This window comes from Triticum dicoccoides, chromosome 2A (assembly GCF_002162155.2).
Source record: "Triticum dicoccoides isolate Atlit2015 ecotype Zavitan chromosome 2A, WEW_v2.0, whole genome shotgun sequence".
NCBI classification, from domain to species: Eukaryota; Viridiplantae; Streptophyta; class Magnoliopsida; order Poales; family Poaceae; genus Triticum; species Triticum dicoccoides.
In genome coordinates, this window is record NC_041382.1 from 61,090,067 (window position 1) to 61,108,466 (window position 18,400).

Here is an 18,400-nt window from a genome sequence, read left to right on the forward strand (position 1 = left end):
ACGTTATTCCTTCAGAAGAGCCAAAAATGCGCCCAACCTCCAATGGATCAACCAAACGTTGATCATTCTGAAGAGGCAAAATGCAGTGACAGTGAGAGTGCTGCAGTGACGGGCCTCTTACAGGCAGGCCCTTTCGAGTTCCTGCAAGGAGTACACTACTGTATTACACTGCTTCTACTTCAGTGCAGTGCAGGGAGCAAGCATTTTCAGGAGCAAAAATATCCGTTTCAGTGGCAGAGTTAGAATGCTGACACATCTGCTGGGAAGTGAAGAAAAGATGCATGGTGGAGCATGAACAGAAAGAGGCGCTGCACCGAGTCACCGGTCACATCCGCAAAGAGCTTACCGAACCATTGATAAAGAGGGGGCTTTACGACTTGGGAGACTTCCTGAGCTTACAGATCGATGTTGATATAAAGGCGGCACAGTGTGTAGTAGAACAAAGACAAAGACAGGGGCGTCTCAACTAATCAGAATGCAGGCCACAAAAGGTGACCAACCACTACTAATTTGGCTTCTAGATAGATAGATAGATAGATAGATACCCATAGCTTACAACCACCACTGGTCATCACTCACATACACACAAATTCCATTCCAGAAGAGAAGCAGATGCATCAGAAAATATTTCTTCAGAGTTGAACTTCTCGTCAGCTGATTTGTGTTTCTAAATCTTGTGGTTCTCAGTAAACATGCCATGTTCTTGTGGCCATTAAGCAGAACACCTGTATGCATTAAGCAATGCTATTAACAATTATTATCATTGTACAACCAAACACATGCCGACGGTCTGATCTGAACCCGGTGGAGTGTTACAGGCTCTACAAGAAAATTACAGGGTAAAAAACAACACCACTATCCCAATAGTACAGTTGCACAACATCTACATCGCCGATCAGTGCTCAGACAACCATCATTTTCTTGATATAGCATGCTTGAAGAAAAGTAAAAACACGACAGGAGTTTCCGTATCACGTTGTCTCCTGGAAGGACGCAAAGCGGGATTGAGCCGCGGGGTTCGCTTGCATGACGCGGGCTGCGTTCGACATTTGCTCCCTGCCACCAGATTTCGGCTGGAACGCTCTAAACATGCCACGCTCGCCAGGTTCAATCCCGAGGGTGGTCCAGATCGAACTCTTTGCAGCTTCGTCGGGGTCATCTATCCGGAGCGTCTTCGGAATCCACAAGGATCTTTCTGCCTTTTCACCACCTTGCGGTTCAGAATCTCTCGGGTGTTTTCCGAGGACTGGAGAACCACTATCTGAACATGTACTACTGCTTGTGGGAGGTGCTGCTGACATGTTATAAGCAGGTCCAAGCCACGGCGCGCTCCACGCGCCATTAGGCCAGGGAGAAACCAATGGCCAGATGGAAGGCGGCATTACAGGGAAAGGAATGGGTGGGCCACAGAATCCTGGCATCGGCACCATTGGTGGAAAGTTCCATTGAATGTTACCTCCATGGCCATTTTCTGAACAATTTGCGGGTTCAGCTGGGACTGGGCACACTGGTGCTGCCATGGCAGGAACACCATTCCATGCTGGATTCCATGGGTACATAAAAGGGGCGCCGGGAAAGCAGGGTATAGGAGGCATGGGAGTGACGCCGTTGCAATCCCCGGTAATTCCATTTTGATGTACCCCAACTGCTACTTTAACTGACTCAATCCGTGGATTATCAGAAGTTGTTGCTGAAGGTGGACAGGTCTGGTTCTCACCATTTCTGGGATGTGCTGTTGACGCAGGGTTGCTGTTCTTATTCTGCTCTTCAACTCTCAACAAAGAAGCCATGGAGTTAGGTAGAGTTGAATCAGACCCAAACTTAACTGCTGGTTGATTTTCCTTTATAGGCAATGGAATGACGGAAGCATCACCTCCAGGAGCGGATAGACTGCCTCCTGGAATCAATATACCGTTACAGTTTGTGCTGGAGCTCTTACTCTTGCGCCTACCAGCACCGACAGGGAGGTTTCTCATGCTTCCACCTGCCGTCCAATACCTTTGACAACCCCTGCAAAAATGCCTTGGTTGGTGTATGTTGTAATTGTTGTAGTAACAGAACTTTGTGTCCATGCTGTTACACCGAGGACATGGCAGAATCTTGTCTGGCTTCTTTAGGACCTTCTCTTTGTTTGATCCATCACCCTCGGTCTTAGCTGCTTCCAGTGTGGATTCTGGTTCAGTCATCTCATCACCGTTGGATGTCTGGTTCTCACACGCACTCGAACTATTAAGGCCAGAATTATTTGGTTGACTAAGATTTAAGTCCGGCGGTGTGCATGAATTTTCCTCAGTGATCCTTGTGTCTCCTGTATCTTTGCATGAATCCTGATGATTAGATAAAGAGTAAGTTAAACAAGATGAATGGCAAAGAAACACGTATGTTTATGATAGGATAATAGAACAAACAATAACATATACAAATCCAAGTACTAAAAGCCTTTAATAAATTAATTGTATCTAAGTCATTCACAAAAATGGCATTTTCTGAAATAAACACATAGCCATAACACCATTTGAGCAATGAATGTCTAGTCTATCTTCAATTCTTGTTATATACACAAATATATTTTCGGCAACTAGGAAAGCCTTCTGTGTGTAACATCTTATTTTGTACGGAAGCACACACGACACGACAGTGCACGACACTGGCACGATGGCAAATCCAGCCATTTGCTACTGTTTTATACTTGTCCATGGACGGTGTGATACGCAAATCGTGCAATTATCAGCTGGCAGACGTCATCCCTGTAGCGGTGCTCTACTTTGTAAGAGGCAGGAAGCTTAAAAAGACGTACCAATATCTAAATAGTATCAGAAAACCAATTAGTTTGCTTCCAAGGGGATATGGTTGATTTGACTGGGAAACATGACTTGTTCCATTCTTGAATCTGGATGATGGCTATTGTTTTTCTTGCACTCAACATATATTTCTATGTGGCAACACTGACAGAATTTTCCCATGATAGTGCAGAGAGCTTAAAACCTATGGTTACCAGGCAAACATGATGTACATGGTCGAACTCTGGTTTGTGGTTCGAACTTTCAGATGTAAATTAAAAAATTTATAACTTTTAGGAAATTTGGGACTAAGCACAGTGGGCACAGGTGAGTCCAACTGTCGTCAACGATACTATGAATCCATAATTGCTGCTGCGGACCAATCTAAGATTCCAGGACAGTTAAGCTCTATATAGGAACAGAATTTCAGACTAGAAAGAGAAAGGCAACTGTGCATCTATGTCACAGTTGGTGCACAAATCCAGTAGAACCAAGGTAGGAAATTTGATATGGATTTCCATCTACCTAACCCAAAGCACTCATCGCACCCTAAAAGTGAATTTGTCAAAGTACAGACGGTAACTAAAATGAGCTTTGCATCAAAACGGGCAAACTTTAGAGGAGTTTCCATTTAGATAGAGTCCAAGACTAGCTAGTCCAGAGCTGCTTTAAAATAGCCTGATGTACAAGAACTTGTAACCACATCAAAATCTGCTCAACTATGTAAGATAGGAGAATTGGCCTATCCCTATATGTACCCACCCAAAATTCATGTGCAGATACAGTCAACAGACGCATCACACAGCCATCCTGCAATTACTAGCCATGAAACGAAGCCCATAAATGATACTTTGAACTGCAAAATCAGCTACAAATCGAAAAGCTTGACATGGTCCCTATCTAACTAACCTAACCTAATCAATCTTCCCAAAAGATGCAAAATTAGCAGGGATTCGACTGGGACAAGTGCCTAGCTAAGATCGAGCATATGACTAGATTAGCGACTGCTAAGCCGAAGCGATTATGCCTTGTCTTGCAGTGCTAATTGGAGAATCCATGACTAACTGACATGAACTGATTGAAGCAACCGCCGAGCCGCACCTCCTAATAGCCTTTTCCAATTGCCCACGCGAGAGAAGAAACAGAAGACATATACTTGTACTGTATAAAATCGCACCATTTCCTCGAATCAAATCGCAAGAGGATGAAGAACAGACAGAGCGTCGGACGAACTGAAAGGGGGAGAACAGAACAGAGTAGATTTTGAGGAGGGGAGTAGGAACTCGCGTGACTGCACCTCTGCCGGCGCCTGCGGAGGCGTACGGGGCGGCGCCACGTCGGACTCCGGCGGCTGAGGGTGTGCGGCTCCGGCGAGCTCCATATGGGGCAAGATCCGACAAGTGGAGTTGGCGACTCAGCTACGAAGGGGGAAAAGATTTGCTCCCATTTAGCCTCGCGTCCGTGCAGCCACACTACTGCACTTTTTGGGTAATTGCATTGTGGTCCTTAGTCTTTAGCGGGTCGGATTCCCATTCAAATCGCCTCCAATCCACCTAGGGATGGGATTAACCGAACAGAGCCTTAATGGATTCCTGCTTTCGAACTCATTTGTGGTTTTTCTCCTTCCCTTTTTCACCTGTGTTCGTATGAACACGTGATTGTCACAAAACAAAAATGACTGTTGGATTACAAGATAACTTACCTTTCATGTCGAGCGGTGTATAAACACGTGATGATATGGCACATATCATCCTTTTGTTTACTCCCTTCAGTTCATATTAAGTTATGTTAATTTTAGTATAAAGTTTATACTAAGCAAATGATTTAATATGGAACTGAGGGAGTACATGTTAACAAGGTCCATACGGCTTCTTTGTCAACAGTGGCGAATCTTGAATGAAAATGAAGGACAGGCTCAACTTCTAAGTACAAGGGTTGGAACGGGTAAACAGCAGGCTATACACAGGCTAGACACAAGACAGTGGACTGAGATGGGCTAGGAACTAGTAGTAAATTTTTGTTTTTCAATTTCAGAGGGCATGCTTGAGCCTGTTGAAGCATGCCCGGTAGAATCGCCATTGTTTGTCTGGTAAGTCGGCTTTCAAACGGGGTAGGTTCCCGTGTGTTTGTGTTTGGGAGGTGGTGTGCTTTTATTGAGTTTGATGTGTCGTTGGCGGGAGTAGTCTTGGTCATGGATGTATCTTTTTGTCCGGTTTTTCATGATTAACCTGGCAACAGATCTTCTTCTAAATCAATAGAACAAGCAAAGCTTTTGCCTTGGTTTAACAAAAAATGGTTCTCATGTGTCCGTGGAGTGAACAAGATCAAAAAGACTAATTAAGTAGATGAATGAGAGTGTCAACTATTGATGTCTTTGTTTTTCTTCATTTGTCACGTCATATCAATCGACTATAATCCCTTTAGATCAAATAGGCATGTCGACGACTGTTGCTTTGATAAGATGGGAATGTCAAAAGTTGTGGAATCGGCAAAACTTTGAATATAAGGAGCATGATCCGGAGAACACAAAATCATACGAGGGAGATTATGAACGACTCACCCCCATTCCTACAGGATTACTATGTTATGGACTCCACGGGATTCATGATGAGAGGAATAGCAAAATACTAGAATGATCATGTTGTTATGGTGTATCCGCTTCCTAAAACTTGGCAAAACGAACATATTCATACATTTTGAAAAATTCCAGAAAAGAAGCCACACCCACATGTATCCTTACATTTAACTCTCTCTTTTTTTGCGAGGATCCTTACTTTTAACTTGCTCTCGAAAAATTTGTAAAATATAACCTTCTGTGACCTGGGTGAAAATGATCTTTTCGGAGTTCTTTAAATCTGCAAATATACCTTTTTTCTGAGTTCTAGAAAGTGGATTCCGGTGCAAAAATCCGCTCCCCGTTATAGACGTGGGTATTATCAGCATCCATTTAGCAATGTGGTTACGCGGCGTAGACTTGTTTGTGGTTACGAGATAGTTAGGGGGTTGTTTAGCAAAGGGACACATCTGGTTTACCTCACTGGGAGAGGCCGGTGGCCGGCGACTGGCGCGGCCGGTCCGGGCCCCAGTCAGCGGCCGGGAAGCAATCCTTGGCCACGAATTTCCGCGGCCCCACCGCTCAGTGGGCCCCACGTCCGGCCACGTCATTCCGCCCTCGCTGTCAATCTGAGTGTGCGGTGGGGAAAACAGCCGGGCGCACGTACCCGAAAAGCCGTTGCTGCTGGCGCACTTACGCCTCGCGGAGTAGCATGTGAGGCTGTTTACGTGGGTCCGGTCGTGGCTTGGGCCCGCTGTCTGCGGAGTGAGGGTCCATCCAGGGAGGAAAAAAAGTAATAAAGACACCTAAAAAATATAGTAAGAAACGGAGGCCGGCGAGAGAAGCTTTTGCCTTTTGAGTCGTGCCTTTCTTGGAGCAACAACACGTGGACATCACTCCTCCGGTGTAAATTTAGTTTTTGTTTGGTTTATCTTTGGTCATGCAAAAGTTATTACTAAAAAAGTTTTTTTTCAAAGAAATAATTTTACCAAGGATCAAGTCATTCTTTTACGGATTTGAAATTTATTTATTTTATACTAGCGTATATGGCAGGGGGCTGAAAATTGTTTAGAAGGGCAGCAAATTTCCAGCTTGACCAACTCGACGCTGGCTGGACTCTTTATTGCTCCATGAAAAATACATTTTAGACCTTTTAGGCACGAGAAGCTGCATATGCGTCTGTGTCCACACATCCTGCCCTGGCATGTTAGCAACCACATGATAAAAATCTTTTTCTCTGCTCCCAGTTCCTTAGGCAATATATTATACACAGATGGCGCCATGTTTCAGCCTGCAACTTGCACGATGGTGTATACTAATCTCACATGGACCGCATGTTGTTGGTCCCTCTCCATCCTTGGATGCCTAAAGAACCGATGCAGTGGCCACTTGAAAACGATTGCTTCTTTTTTATTTTTATTTTTTTGAAACAACAAACAAGACGTCTCGTGATCTTGCGGATATAGACATACTTAGGATTTCAAGTGCGCCATAGTCTGTGCGGGTTGAGATCCTCTGCAGTACCGTATGGTGTTGTAGTGTGGATGACATGTGGGGCCAGGTCCCACATGGTAGTGATTGTATAACACCGTACAGTACTGCAAAGGATCCTAACCCGATCTGTGCATGATGGTCAAGTTTTCCATAAACCGTTCGACCATGCACTGAGGAAGACCCCAAAACGAAGGAAATTCGAGCTGGGAAGGAGACTAGTGGAGGGGAAACGAGCCTGCAACTTTTTATGCTCTTTTGGAACGAAAATACCACACCCACCGGTCATCACTTTACTGGCTGCTAGCGAGGGAAAGGGAAGCTGATGAGAGGTAAGGGAAAAGTCCATTTAATGAATAGGTTCACTACATATTGTACTATCTCTAGACCCCCTCTCTATACTCCCTCATAGTATATGGATCCCCCGGATAATATTGATCCTCCAACAGCTGACATATCTTATCTAACTCCCGGAAACCTGGGCATGGCCTTTTCGAACTTAGTTGATTTCCCAAGAAGCAACTTGAAAAGCACAAAGACTACATCTAAACAAACCTTACGTCTTCGTTCGGCTCATTCTTGCTTATCTCACCCTATTTCCTTACTTTAGCTTAGAAGTAGGCATATGGGAAGTTATACAAAGATGACTTATCGATTGGCCTAAGCTTACTCAATTCCATTCTTTCCAATATCATATACGCCTAGAGAAATGCATCTATCTCCTCTCCCCCCTTCTTTCTTTTTATCCATTTTATATACCTAGTCGAAGACTACTTCAGATTATAGGGTCGGCTTTTCTACCCATTGACTGGGACCGACCACTGTGTTTGACCGCTCTTGGTATTCAGACCTTGGACTTTTTCGCTAGGAGCTGATCCATTCTTGAAGAGCTCTATACATAAAGAGAAGGCGTATTCACTTAAAGGACTGTGAAATCTACCCTATGCCCCGAAAAGTCTAGGCACCTAAATAAAGTAAAGATGGGATCCCTGACCAATAGATTAAGCTATCCAATGAGTTAGGAACCTTTTTCTTCCCCCTTCTCTTCTTCGCTTTGCTATGTTACTCGTTTTGCAGATGGTTGGTCACCACTCTTAGGCTTTTTGTTCTCTACTTGTGGTGGGTCTCCAATCTTGATCCAATGCTGACTTAATAGGGAAACCTACCCAGAAAATGCCCCCTTTTCCGGTCAGGTTAACAAAGCATGTAAACCAAGAGCGGAATGAAGAGCTAAAACGTCACCTTTACCCTTATCCTATTTCTTTCTTCCTTGTAAACCAGACCGCGTCATTCCTTTTTTCTTTCTTTGGTAAGGAAGGGACGGCTATTCCCACAGGTTGATCTTGATAAAATGTGCAGCGGTAAGCAACTAATAATCTCGATGCAGGACTGCCGTTCCCACAGGTTCCTCCTCCAAAACCTTCTTAGGCGAAAAAGACTGGAAGGGCTTATTCCAACTGCTGATTACTGATAACCTTCTACCGGGAAAGATTTCCTTCTATGCCTAGTGGTTTTTGAATAGGAAATGGGAAAGGCAGAGATAATTTACTCAAATTCCACTATGTTATGTATACAATGATCGGGTTGCGTCTGGTATGATCGGGGTGCTTTATCTAAACTAGGCAGGATAACTTGGCTAACTTTCCTACTCTGATAGCATCTCTGAATGGCAGGTACCCTCAACCGCCGTAACGAAGGAATGGATCTATTAAGTGGGAAAGAGCCCTCGTGGCAGCTATATCCGCAAGGGTTCCAAGTGTTCTAATTCATCTCGTTACAGACCCACATCAAACATGCAACTGCTTGTCGCATACTCCTGCTACTCCGACCTACGCTTCTCACATCGCATCCTTGGTCCTTAAACGACAGTATATTCTTTTTTCCGGGTTCTATGAGCGTCAATGGAGACACTTCCCCCTTCTTCGACATATGAATATGCCTCGCCTCAAAGATAAAGAAATCATAAGTAAGGAGAGAGATTCTCCACACGAACGAACGACTCGTCAGGTTCGAACTGACTTAGGTTGAACCAGGACCCACCTATCTCCACCAAGAAGGAATCGCTTTGGTTACGCAGTTCAGTTGGCGATAAAAGCCAACCTAATCTGCGGGCCGGTAGGCCAGCCAACTAACTCTTTAAATGAAGAACTTATTTCCCCACACCTATCTCTATGAAACTTCCTTCATAGTTAGGAGGTTTTTTTAGCTTTTTATCTCTTTTACCTCAGGAAGTTCTCCAAAAGTATGAAAGGACGGAGGGCTTTGTACCAACCATTCTAGTGTGGTTGGATTCTGTTCAACAACCCAAGGACTTTCCGCACATTTTTGGTTCTTTCCACTTCTTGAAGTGATTGAGACAACTACGAAGAAACGACGAGTCCCAACTACGGATATATAAGAACCGAAACTGCTCGAAGCATTCCATCTGGCGTAAGCATCTAGATAATCTGGAATGCGACGTGGCATTCCCGAAAGCCCTAAGAAATGCATGGGAAAGAAGGTCAGATTAACCCTGAAAAAAGTGATCCAAAAATGGATTTGGCCTAAAGTTTCAGGATATGTCCGACCAAAGATTTTACCCACCCAATAGTAAAATCCAACAAATAAAGCAAAAAATGACTCCCATAGAAAGTACATAATGGAAATGTGCAACCACATAATAAGTATCATGTAGAGCAATGTCTAGCCCAGAGTTTGCTAGAACTATTCCAGTGAGCCCTCCTATGGTGAACAAAAAGATGAACCCTAGAGCAAATAGCATGGGTGTTTTGTATTGTATCGAACCTCCCCACATGGTACCAATCCAACTAAAGATTTTGATTCCTATGGGCACAGCTATGATCATGGTACCTGCGGTGAAGTAGGCACGAGTATCAACGTCTAAGCCCACAGTAAACATATGATGAGCCCAAACTAGAAATCCAAGAACACCTTGTTGGAAATATGCCCTAGAGGCAATAATAAAATGGTTATTATTGCATTTCCTTGTTCATGATAATTGTCTATTGTTCATGCTATAATTGTATTAACCAGAAACCGTAATACATGTGTGAATACATAGACCACAACATGTCCCTAGTAAGCCTCTAGTTGACTAGCTCGTTGATCAATAGATGGTCATGGTTTCCTGACCATGGACATTGGATGTCATTGATTACGGGATCACATCATTAGGAGAATGATGTGATGGACAAGACCAATCCTAAGCCTAGCACAAGATCGTGTAATTCGTATGCTAAAGCTTTTCTAATGTCAAGTATCATTTCCTTAGACCATGAGATTGTGCAACTCCCGGATACCGTAGGAATGCTTTGGGTGTACCAAACGTCACAAGTAACTGGGTGGCTATAAAGGTGCACTACGGGTATCTCCGAAAGTGTCTGTTGGGTTGGCACGAATCGAGACTGGGATTTGTCACTCCGTGTAATGGAGAGGTATCTCTGGGCCCACTCGGTAGGACATCATCATAATGTGAACAATGTGACCAAGGAGTTGATCACGGGATGATGTGTTACAGAACAAGCAAAGAGACTTGCCGGTAACGAGATTGAACAAGGTATCGGGATACAGACGATCGAATCTCGGGCAAGTATCATACCAGTAGACAAAGGGAATTGTATACGGGATTGATTGAATCCTTGACATCGTGGTTCATCCGATGAGATCATCATGGAACATGTGGGAGCCAACATGGGTATCCAGATCTTGCTGTTGGTTATTGACTAGAGAGATGTCTCGGTCATGTCTGCATGATTCCCGAGCCCGTAGGGTCTACACACTTAAGGTTCGATGACGCTAGGGTTATAGGGAAAGTATGTACGCGGTTACAGAATGTTGTTCGGAGTCCCGGATGAGATCTCGGACGTCACGAGGAGTTCTGGAATGGTCCGAAGGTAAAAATTGATATATAGGAAGTGAGGATTTGGCCACCAGAAGTGTTCCGGGCATCACCGGTAATGTACCGGGACCACCGGAAGGGTCCGGGAGTCCTCCGGGAGGGGCCACCAGCCCCGGAGGCCTACATGGGCCAACAGTGGGAAGGTACCAGCCCCTAGGTGGGATGGGGCGCCTCCCACCAAGGCCCAAGGCGCCTCCAAGAGGGGAGGGGCAAACCCTAGGGCAGATGGGCCCTAGGGCCCACTCTGGTGCGCCCCCCTCTCCCTCTCCCCTTTGGCCGCCACCCTAGATGGAATTTAGGGCTGCCGCCCCCCTAGGAAGGAAACCCTAGAAGGGGGCGCAACCCTTCCCTTCCTCCTATATATACTTGAGGTATTGGGGGCTGCCCAACACATGATTTGATTTCTCTCAAGGCGCAGCCCTACCTCTCTCCCTCCTTGTCTCTCATAGTGCTTGGCGAAGCCCTGCAGGAGTACCGCACTCCTCCACCACCACCACGCCGTCGTGCTGCTGCTGGATGGAGTCTTCCCCAACCTCTCCCTCTCTCCTTGCTGGATCAAGGCATGGGAGACGTCACCGGCCGCACGTGTGTTGAACGCGGAGGCGCCGTTGTTCGGCGCTTAGATCGGAATCGACCGTGATCTGAATCGCTACGAGTACGACTACCTCATCCGCGTTCTAGTAACGCTTCCGCTTAGCGATCTACAAGGGTATGTAGATGCACTCCCCTTCCCCTCGTTTCTAGATTACTCCATAGATTGATCTTGGTGATGCGTAGAAAATTTTAAATTTCTGCTACGATCTCCAATAGTGGCATCATGAGCTAGGTCTATGCGTAGATTCTATGCACGAGTAGAACACAAAGTAGTTGTGGGCGATGATTTGTTCAATTTGCTTGCCGTTACTAGTCTTATCTTGATTCGGCGGCATTGTGGGATGAAGCGGCCCGGACCGACCTTACACGTACACTTACGTGAGACAGGTTCCATCGACTGACATGCACTTGATGCATAAGGTGGCTGGCGGGTGTCTGTCTCTCCCACTTTAGTCGGATCGGATTCGATGAAAAGGGTCCTTATGAAGGGTAAATAGCAATTGGCATATCACCGTTGTGGTTTTGCGTAGGTAAGAAACGTTCTTGCTAGAAACCCATAGCAGCCACGTAAAACATTCAACCACAATTAGAGGACGTCTAACTTGTTTTTGCAGGGTATGCTATGTGATGTGATATGGCCAAAAGGATGTGATGAATGATATATGTGATGTATGAGATTGATCATGTTCTTGTAATAGGAATCACGACTTGCATGTCGATGAGTATGACAACCGGCAGGAGCCATAGGAGTTGTCTTAATTTATTTATGACCTGCATGTCAATGAAAACGCCATGTAATTACTTCACTTTATTGCTAACCGTTAGCCATAGTAGTAGAAGTAATAGTTGGCGAGGCAACTTCATGAAGACACGATGATGGAGATCACGGTGTCATGCCGGTGACGATGGTGTTCATGCCGCGCCTCGAAGATGGAGATCAAAGGCGCAAGATGATATTGGCCATATCATGTCACTTTATGATTTGCATGTGATGTTTGTCATGTTTACATCTTATTTGCTTAGAACGACGGTAGCATAAATAAGATGATCCCTCGCAATAATTTCAAGAAAGTGTTCCCCTTAACTGTGCACCGTTGCTAAGGTCCATTGTTCTGAAGCACCACGTGATGATCGGGTGTGATAGGTTCTAACGTTCGCATACAACGGGTGTAAGCCAGATTTACACACGCAATACACTTAGGTTAACTTGACGAGCCTAGCATGTACAGACATGGCCTCGGAACATGGAAGACCGAAAGGTCGAACATGAGTCGTATAGTGGATACGATCAACATGAAGATGTTCACCGATGATGACTAGTCCGTCTCACGTGATGATCGGACACGTCCTAGTTGACTCGGATCATGTATCACTTAGATGACTAGAGGGATGTCTATCTAAGTGGGAGTTCATTGAATAATTTGATTAGATGAACTTAATTATCATGAACATAGTCAAAAGGTCTTTGCAAATTATGTCGTAGTTCACGCTTTGGTTCTACTGTTTTAGATATGTTCCTAGAGAAAATTTAGTTGAGAGTTGACAGTAGAAATTATGCGGACTGGGTCCGTGAACTGAGGATTGTCCTCATTGCTGCACAGAAGGGTTATGTCCTTAATGCACCGCTCAGTGTGTTGAACCTCGAGCATCGTATGTAGATGTTGGGAAACATCTGACATACACGTTTTGATGACTACGTGATAGTTTAGTACGTAATACTAACAATTTAGAATTGTGGCACCAAAGACGTTTTTCGAAACGTCGCAGAACATATGAGATGTTCCAAAGACCGAAATTGGAATTTCAGACTAGTGCCCACGTCAAGAGGTATGAGACCTTTGACAAGTTTCTTAAGCCTGCAAACTAAGGGAGAAAAACTCAATCATTGAGCATGTGCTCAGATTGTCTGAGTACTGCAATTGCTTGAATCGAGTGGGAGTTGATCTTCCAGATGAGATAGTGATGGTTCTCCATAGTCACTGCCACCAAGCTATTGGAGCTTCGTGATGAACTATAACATATAAGGGATAGACATGATGATCCTTGAGCAACTCGCGATGTTTGACACCGTGAAAGTAGAAATCAAGTAGGAGCATGAATTGTTGATGGTTAAACCACTAGTTTCAAGAAGGGCAAGGGAAAAGAAGGGATACTTCATGAGACGGCAAATCAGTTGCTGCTCTAGTGAAGAAACCCAAGGTTGAACCAAACCCGAGACTAAGTGCTTCTATAATGAGGGGAACGGTCACTGAAGCAGAACTACCCTAGATACTTGGTAGATGAGAAGGCTGGCAAGGTCGACAGAAGTATTTTGGATATACGTCATATTATTGTGTACTTTACTAGTACTCCTAGTAGCACCAGGGTAATAAATACTGGTTTGGTTGCTAAGCGTTAGTAACTCAAAATAAAAGGCCGCGGAGACTAGCTAAAGGTGAGATGATTATATGTGTTGGAAGTGTTTCCAAGGTTGATGTGATCAAACATTGCACGCTCCCTCTACCACGGGATTGGTGTTAAACCGAAATAATTGTTATTTGGTGTTTGCGTTGAGCATAGACATGATTGGATTATGTTTATCGCCACACAGTTATTCATTTAAGGAGAATAATGGTTACTCTGTTTATTTGAATAATACCTTCAATGGTGTTGCACCTAAAATGAATGGTTTATTGAATCTCGATCGTAGTGATACACATGTTCATGCCAAAAGATATAAGATAGTAATGATAGTACCATGTACTTGTGGCACTGCCATTTGAGTCATGTTGGTATAAAACGCATGAAGAAGCTCCATGTTGATGGATCTTTGGACTCACTCGTTTTTTGAAAAGATTGAGACATGCGAACCATGTCTATTGGTAGATATGCATGAAGAAACTCCATGCAGATGGATCGTTTGGACTCACTTGATTTTGAATCACTTGAGACATGCAAATCATACCACATGGGCAAGATGACTGAAAGGCCTCATTTTCAGTAACATGGAACAAGAAAGCAACATGTTGGAAGTAATACATTTTGATGTGTGCAGTCCAATGAGTGCTGAGGCACGCAGTGAATATCGTTATGTTCGTACTTCACAGATGATTTGAGAAGATGCTGAGTATATTTACTTGATGAAACACAAGTCTGAATTATTGAAATGTTTAAGTAATTTCAGAGTGAAGTTGAAGATCGTCGTGACAAGATGATAAAATTTCTATGATATGATCATAGAGATGAATATCTGAGTTACGAGTTTGGCACACAATTAAGACATTGTGGAAATTGTTTCACAACTAATACCGCCTGGACCACCATAGTGTGATGGTGTGTCCGAACATCACAACTGCACCCTATTGGATATGGTGCATACCATGATGTCTCTTATTGAATTACCACTATCGTTTATGGGTTAGGCATTAGAGACAACCGCACTCACTTTAAATAGGGCACCACACAATTCCGTTGAGACGACACTGTATGAACTATGGTTTAGAGAAACCTAAGCTGTCGTTTCTTAAAAGTTTGGGGCTGCGATGCTTATGTGAAAAAGTTTTAGGCTGATAAGCTCAAACCCAAAGCGGATAAATGCATCTTCATAGAATACCCAAAAATAGTTGGGTATACCTCCTATTTCAGATCCGGAAGCAAAAGTGATTGTTTCTAGAAACGGGTCCTTTCTTGAGAAAAGTTTCTCTCGAAAGAATTGAGTGGGAGGATGGTGGAGACTTGATGAGGTTATTGAACCGTCACTTCAACTAGTGTGTAGCAGGGCACAGGAAGTTGTTCCTGTGGCACCTACACCAATTGAAGTGGAAGCTTATGATAGTGATCATGAAACTTTGGATCAAGTCACTACCAAACCTCATAGGTCGACAAGGATGCATACTACTTTAGAGTGGTACGTAATCATGTCTTGGAAGTCATGTTGCTAGACAACAACGAACCTACGAGCTATGGAGAAGTGATGGTGGGCCCAGATTCCGAAGAATGGCTCGAGGCCATAAAATCCGAGAGAGGATCCATGTATAAAAGAAAGTATAGACTTTGAAAGAACCACTTGATGGTCGTAAGGCTGTTGGGTGCAGATGGATTTTAAAAGGAAGACAGATAATGATGGTAAGTGTCACCATTAAGAAATCTCGACTTGTCGTTAAGATGTTTCCCGACAAGTTCAAGGAGTTGACTACGATGAAACTTTCTCACTTGTAGCGATGCTAAGAGTCTGTTGGAATTATGTTAGCAGTTACTGCATTATTTATGAAATCTTGCAGATAGGATGTAAAAAACATTGTTTCCTCGACATTTTTCTTGAGGAAAGGTTGTATGTGATACAACCAGAAGGTTTTGTCAATCCTGAAAGATGCTGACAAGTATGCAAAGCTCCAGCAATCCTTCTAAGGACTGGAGTAAGCGTCTCGGAGTTGGAATGTACACTTTGATGAGATGATCAAAGATTTTGGGTTTATACAAAGTTTATGAGAAACTTGTATTTCCAAAGAAGTGAGTGGGAGCACTATAGAATTTTTGATGAGTATATGTTGTTAACATATTGTTGATCAGAAATGATGTAGAATTTCTGGAAAGCATGCAGGGTTATTTGAAAAGTGTTTTTCAATGGAAAATCTGGATTAAGCTACTTGAACATTGAGCATCAAGATCTATAAGGATAGATAAAAAACGCTTAATAGTACTTTCGAATGAATACATACCGTGACAAGATTTTGAAGGAGTTCAAAATAGATCAGCAAAGAAGGAGTTCTTAGCTGTGTTACAAGGTGTGAATATTGAGTAAGACTCAAGACCTGACCACAGTACAAGAGAGAGAAAGGACGAAGGTCGTCCCCTATGCTTTAGACGTAGGCTCTACAGTATGCTATGCTGTGTACCGCACCTGAAGTGTGCCTTGCCATGAGTCAGTCAAGGGGTACAAGAGTGATCCAGGAATGGATCACACGACAGCGGTCGAACTTATCCTTAGTAACTAGTGGACTCAGGAATTTTCTCGATTATGGAGGTGGTAAAAGAGTTCGTCGTAAAGGGTTACGTCGATGCAAACTTTGACACTAATCCGGATGACTCTGAGTAGTAAACCAGATTCGTATAGTAGAACAGTTATTTGGAATAGCTCCAAGTAGCGCATGGTAGCTGCATCTACAAGATGATATAGAGATTTGTAAAGCACACATGGATCTGAAAGGTTCAGACTCATTGACTAATAAACCTCTCTCACAAGCAAGATATGAATAAACCCCATGGGTGTTGGATTCATTGCAATCACACAGTGATGTGAACTAGATTATTGACTCCAGTGCAAGTGGGAGACTGTTGGAAATATGCCCTAGAGGCAATAATAAAATGGTTATTATTGTATTTCCTTGTTCATGATAATTGTCTATTATTCATGCTATAATTGTATTAACTGGAAACCGTAATACATGTGTGAATACATAGACCACAACATGTCCCTAGTAAGCCTCTAGCTGACTAGCTCGTTGATCAATAGATGGTCATGGTTTCCTGACCATGGACATTGGATGTCATTGATAACGGGATCACATCATTAGGAGAATGATGTGATGGACAAGACCCAATCCCAAGCCTAGCACAAGATCGTGTAGTTTGTATGCTAAAGCGTTTCTAATGTCAAGTATCATTTCCTTAGACCATGAGATTGTGCAACTCCCGGATACCGTAGGAATGCTTTGGGTGTACCAAACGTCACAACGTAACTGGGTGGCTATAAAGGTGCACTATGGGTATCTCCGAAAGTGTCTGTTGGGTTGGCACGAATCGAGACTGGGATTTGTCACTCCGTGTAACGGAGAGGTATCTCTGGGCCCACTCGGTAGGACATCATCATAATGTGCACAATGTGACCAAGGAGTTGATCACGGGATGATGTGTTACGGAACAAGTAAAGAGACTTGCCGGTAATGAGATTGAACAAGGTATTGGGATACAGACGATCGAATCTCGGGCAAGTATCATACCAGTAGACAAAGGGAATTGTATACGGGATTGATTGAATCCTTGACATCGTGGTTCATCCGATGAGATCATCGTGGAACATGTGGGAGCCAACATGGGTATCCAGATCCCGCTGTTGGTTATTGACCAGAGAGATGTCTCGGTCATGTCTGCATGATTCCCGAGCCCGTAGGGTCTACACACTTAAGGTTTGATGATGCTAGGGTTATAGGGAAATTACGTACGCGGTTACGAATGTTGTTCGGAGTCCCGGATGAGATCCCGGACGTCACGAGGAGTTACGGAATGGTCCGAAGGTAAAAATTGATATATAGGAAGTGAGGATTTGGCCACCGGAAGTGTTCCGGGCATCACCTGTAATGTACCCGGACCACCGGAAGGGTCCGGGGGTCCACCGGGAGGGGCCACCAGCCCCAGAGGCCTACATGGGCCAACAGTGGGAAGGGACCAGCCCCTAGGTGGGCTTGGGCGCCTCCCACCAAGGCCCAAGGCACCTCCAAGAGGGGAGGGGGCAAACCCTAGGGCAGATGGGCCCTAGGGCCCACTCTGGTGCGCCCCCCTCTCCCTCTCCCCTTTGGCCACCACCCTAGATGGCATCTAGGGCTGCCGCCCCCCTAGGGAGGAAACCCTAGAAGGGGGCGCAGCCCCTCCCCTCCCCCTATATATACTTGAGGTATTGGGGGCTGCCCAACACATGATTTGATCTCCCTCAAGGCGTAGCCCTACCTCTCTCCCTCCTCGTCTCTCGTAGTGCTTGACGAAGCCCTGCAGGAGTACGACGCTCCTCCAACACCACCACGCCGTCGTGCTGCTGCTGGACGGAGTCTTCCCCAACCTCTCCCTCTCTCCTTGCTGGATGAAGGCATGGGAGACGTCACCGGGCCGCACGTGTGTTGAACGCGGAGGCGCCGTTGTTCGGCGCTTAGATCGGAATCGACCGCGATCTGAATCGCTACGAGTACGACTACCTCATCCGTGTTCTAGCAACGCTTCTACTTAGCGATCTACAAGGGTATGTAGATGCACTCCCCTTCCCCTCGTTGCTAGATTACTCCATAGATTGATCTTGGTGATGCGTAGAAAATTTTAAATTTCTGCTACGATCCC

General features: G+C 44.5%; 1 protein-coding gene across 2 annotated transcripts; it reads right to left on the reverse strand.

Annotated features, from left to right (window-relative positions):
- Positions 1-712: 712 nt before the first annotated feature.
- Positions 713-4,217, reverse strand: LOC119353232 (cyclic dof factor 1-like). Of its 2 annotated transcripts, XM_037619828.1 has the most exons (3): positions 4,078-4,197; positions 2,690-2,803; positions 713-2,327 (listed from the first exon to the last, which is right to left on the reverse strand). In XM_037619828.1, the coding sequence occupies exons 1-3, from the start codon at positions 4,159-4,161 to the stop codon at positions 972-974; spliced, it is 1,554 nt and encodes a 517-aa protein (XP_037475725.1). In that variant the 5' UTR covers positions 4,162-4,197; the 3' UTR covers positions 713-971. The 2 variants fall into 2 exon arrangements, with proteins under 2 accessions (XP_037475725.1, XP_037475724.1); XM_037619827.1 differs by lacking the exon at positions 2,690-2,803 and having other exon boundaries at positions 4,078-4,217.
- Positions 4,218-18,400: the final 14,183 nt, after the last annotated feature.

Bases quoted from the DNA above. Each gene is read 5' to 3' on its own strand.
- LOC119353232 (XM_037619828.1), bottom strand. From the start codon at position 4,161: ATGGAGCTCGCCGGAGCCGCACACCCTCAGCCGCCGGAGTCCGACGTG. The intron at 2,804-4,077 runs GTGCAGTCACGC...GATACTATTTAG, and splicing joins CTCCGCAGGCGCCGGCAGAG to ATATTGGTACGTCTTTTTAA. The intron at 2,328-2,689 runs GTATAAAACAGT...TCTAATCATCAG, and splicing joins ATCACACCGTCCATGGACAA to GATTCATGCAAAGATACAGG.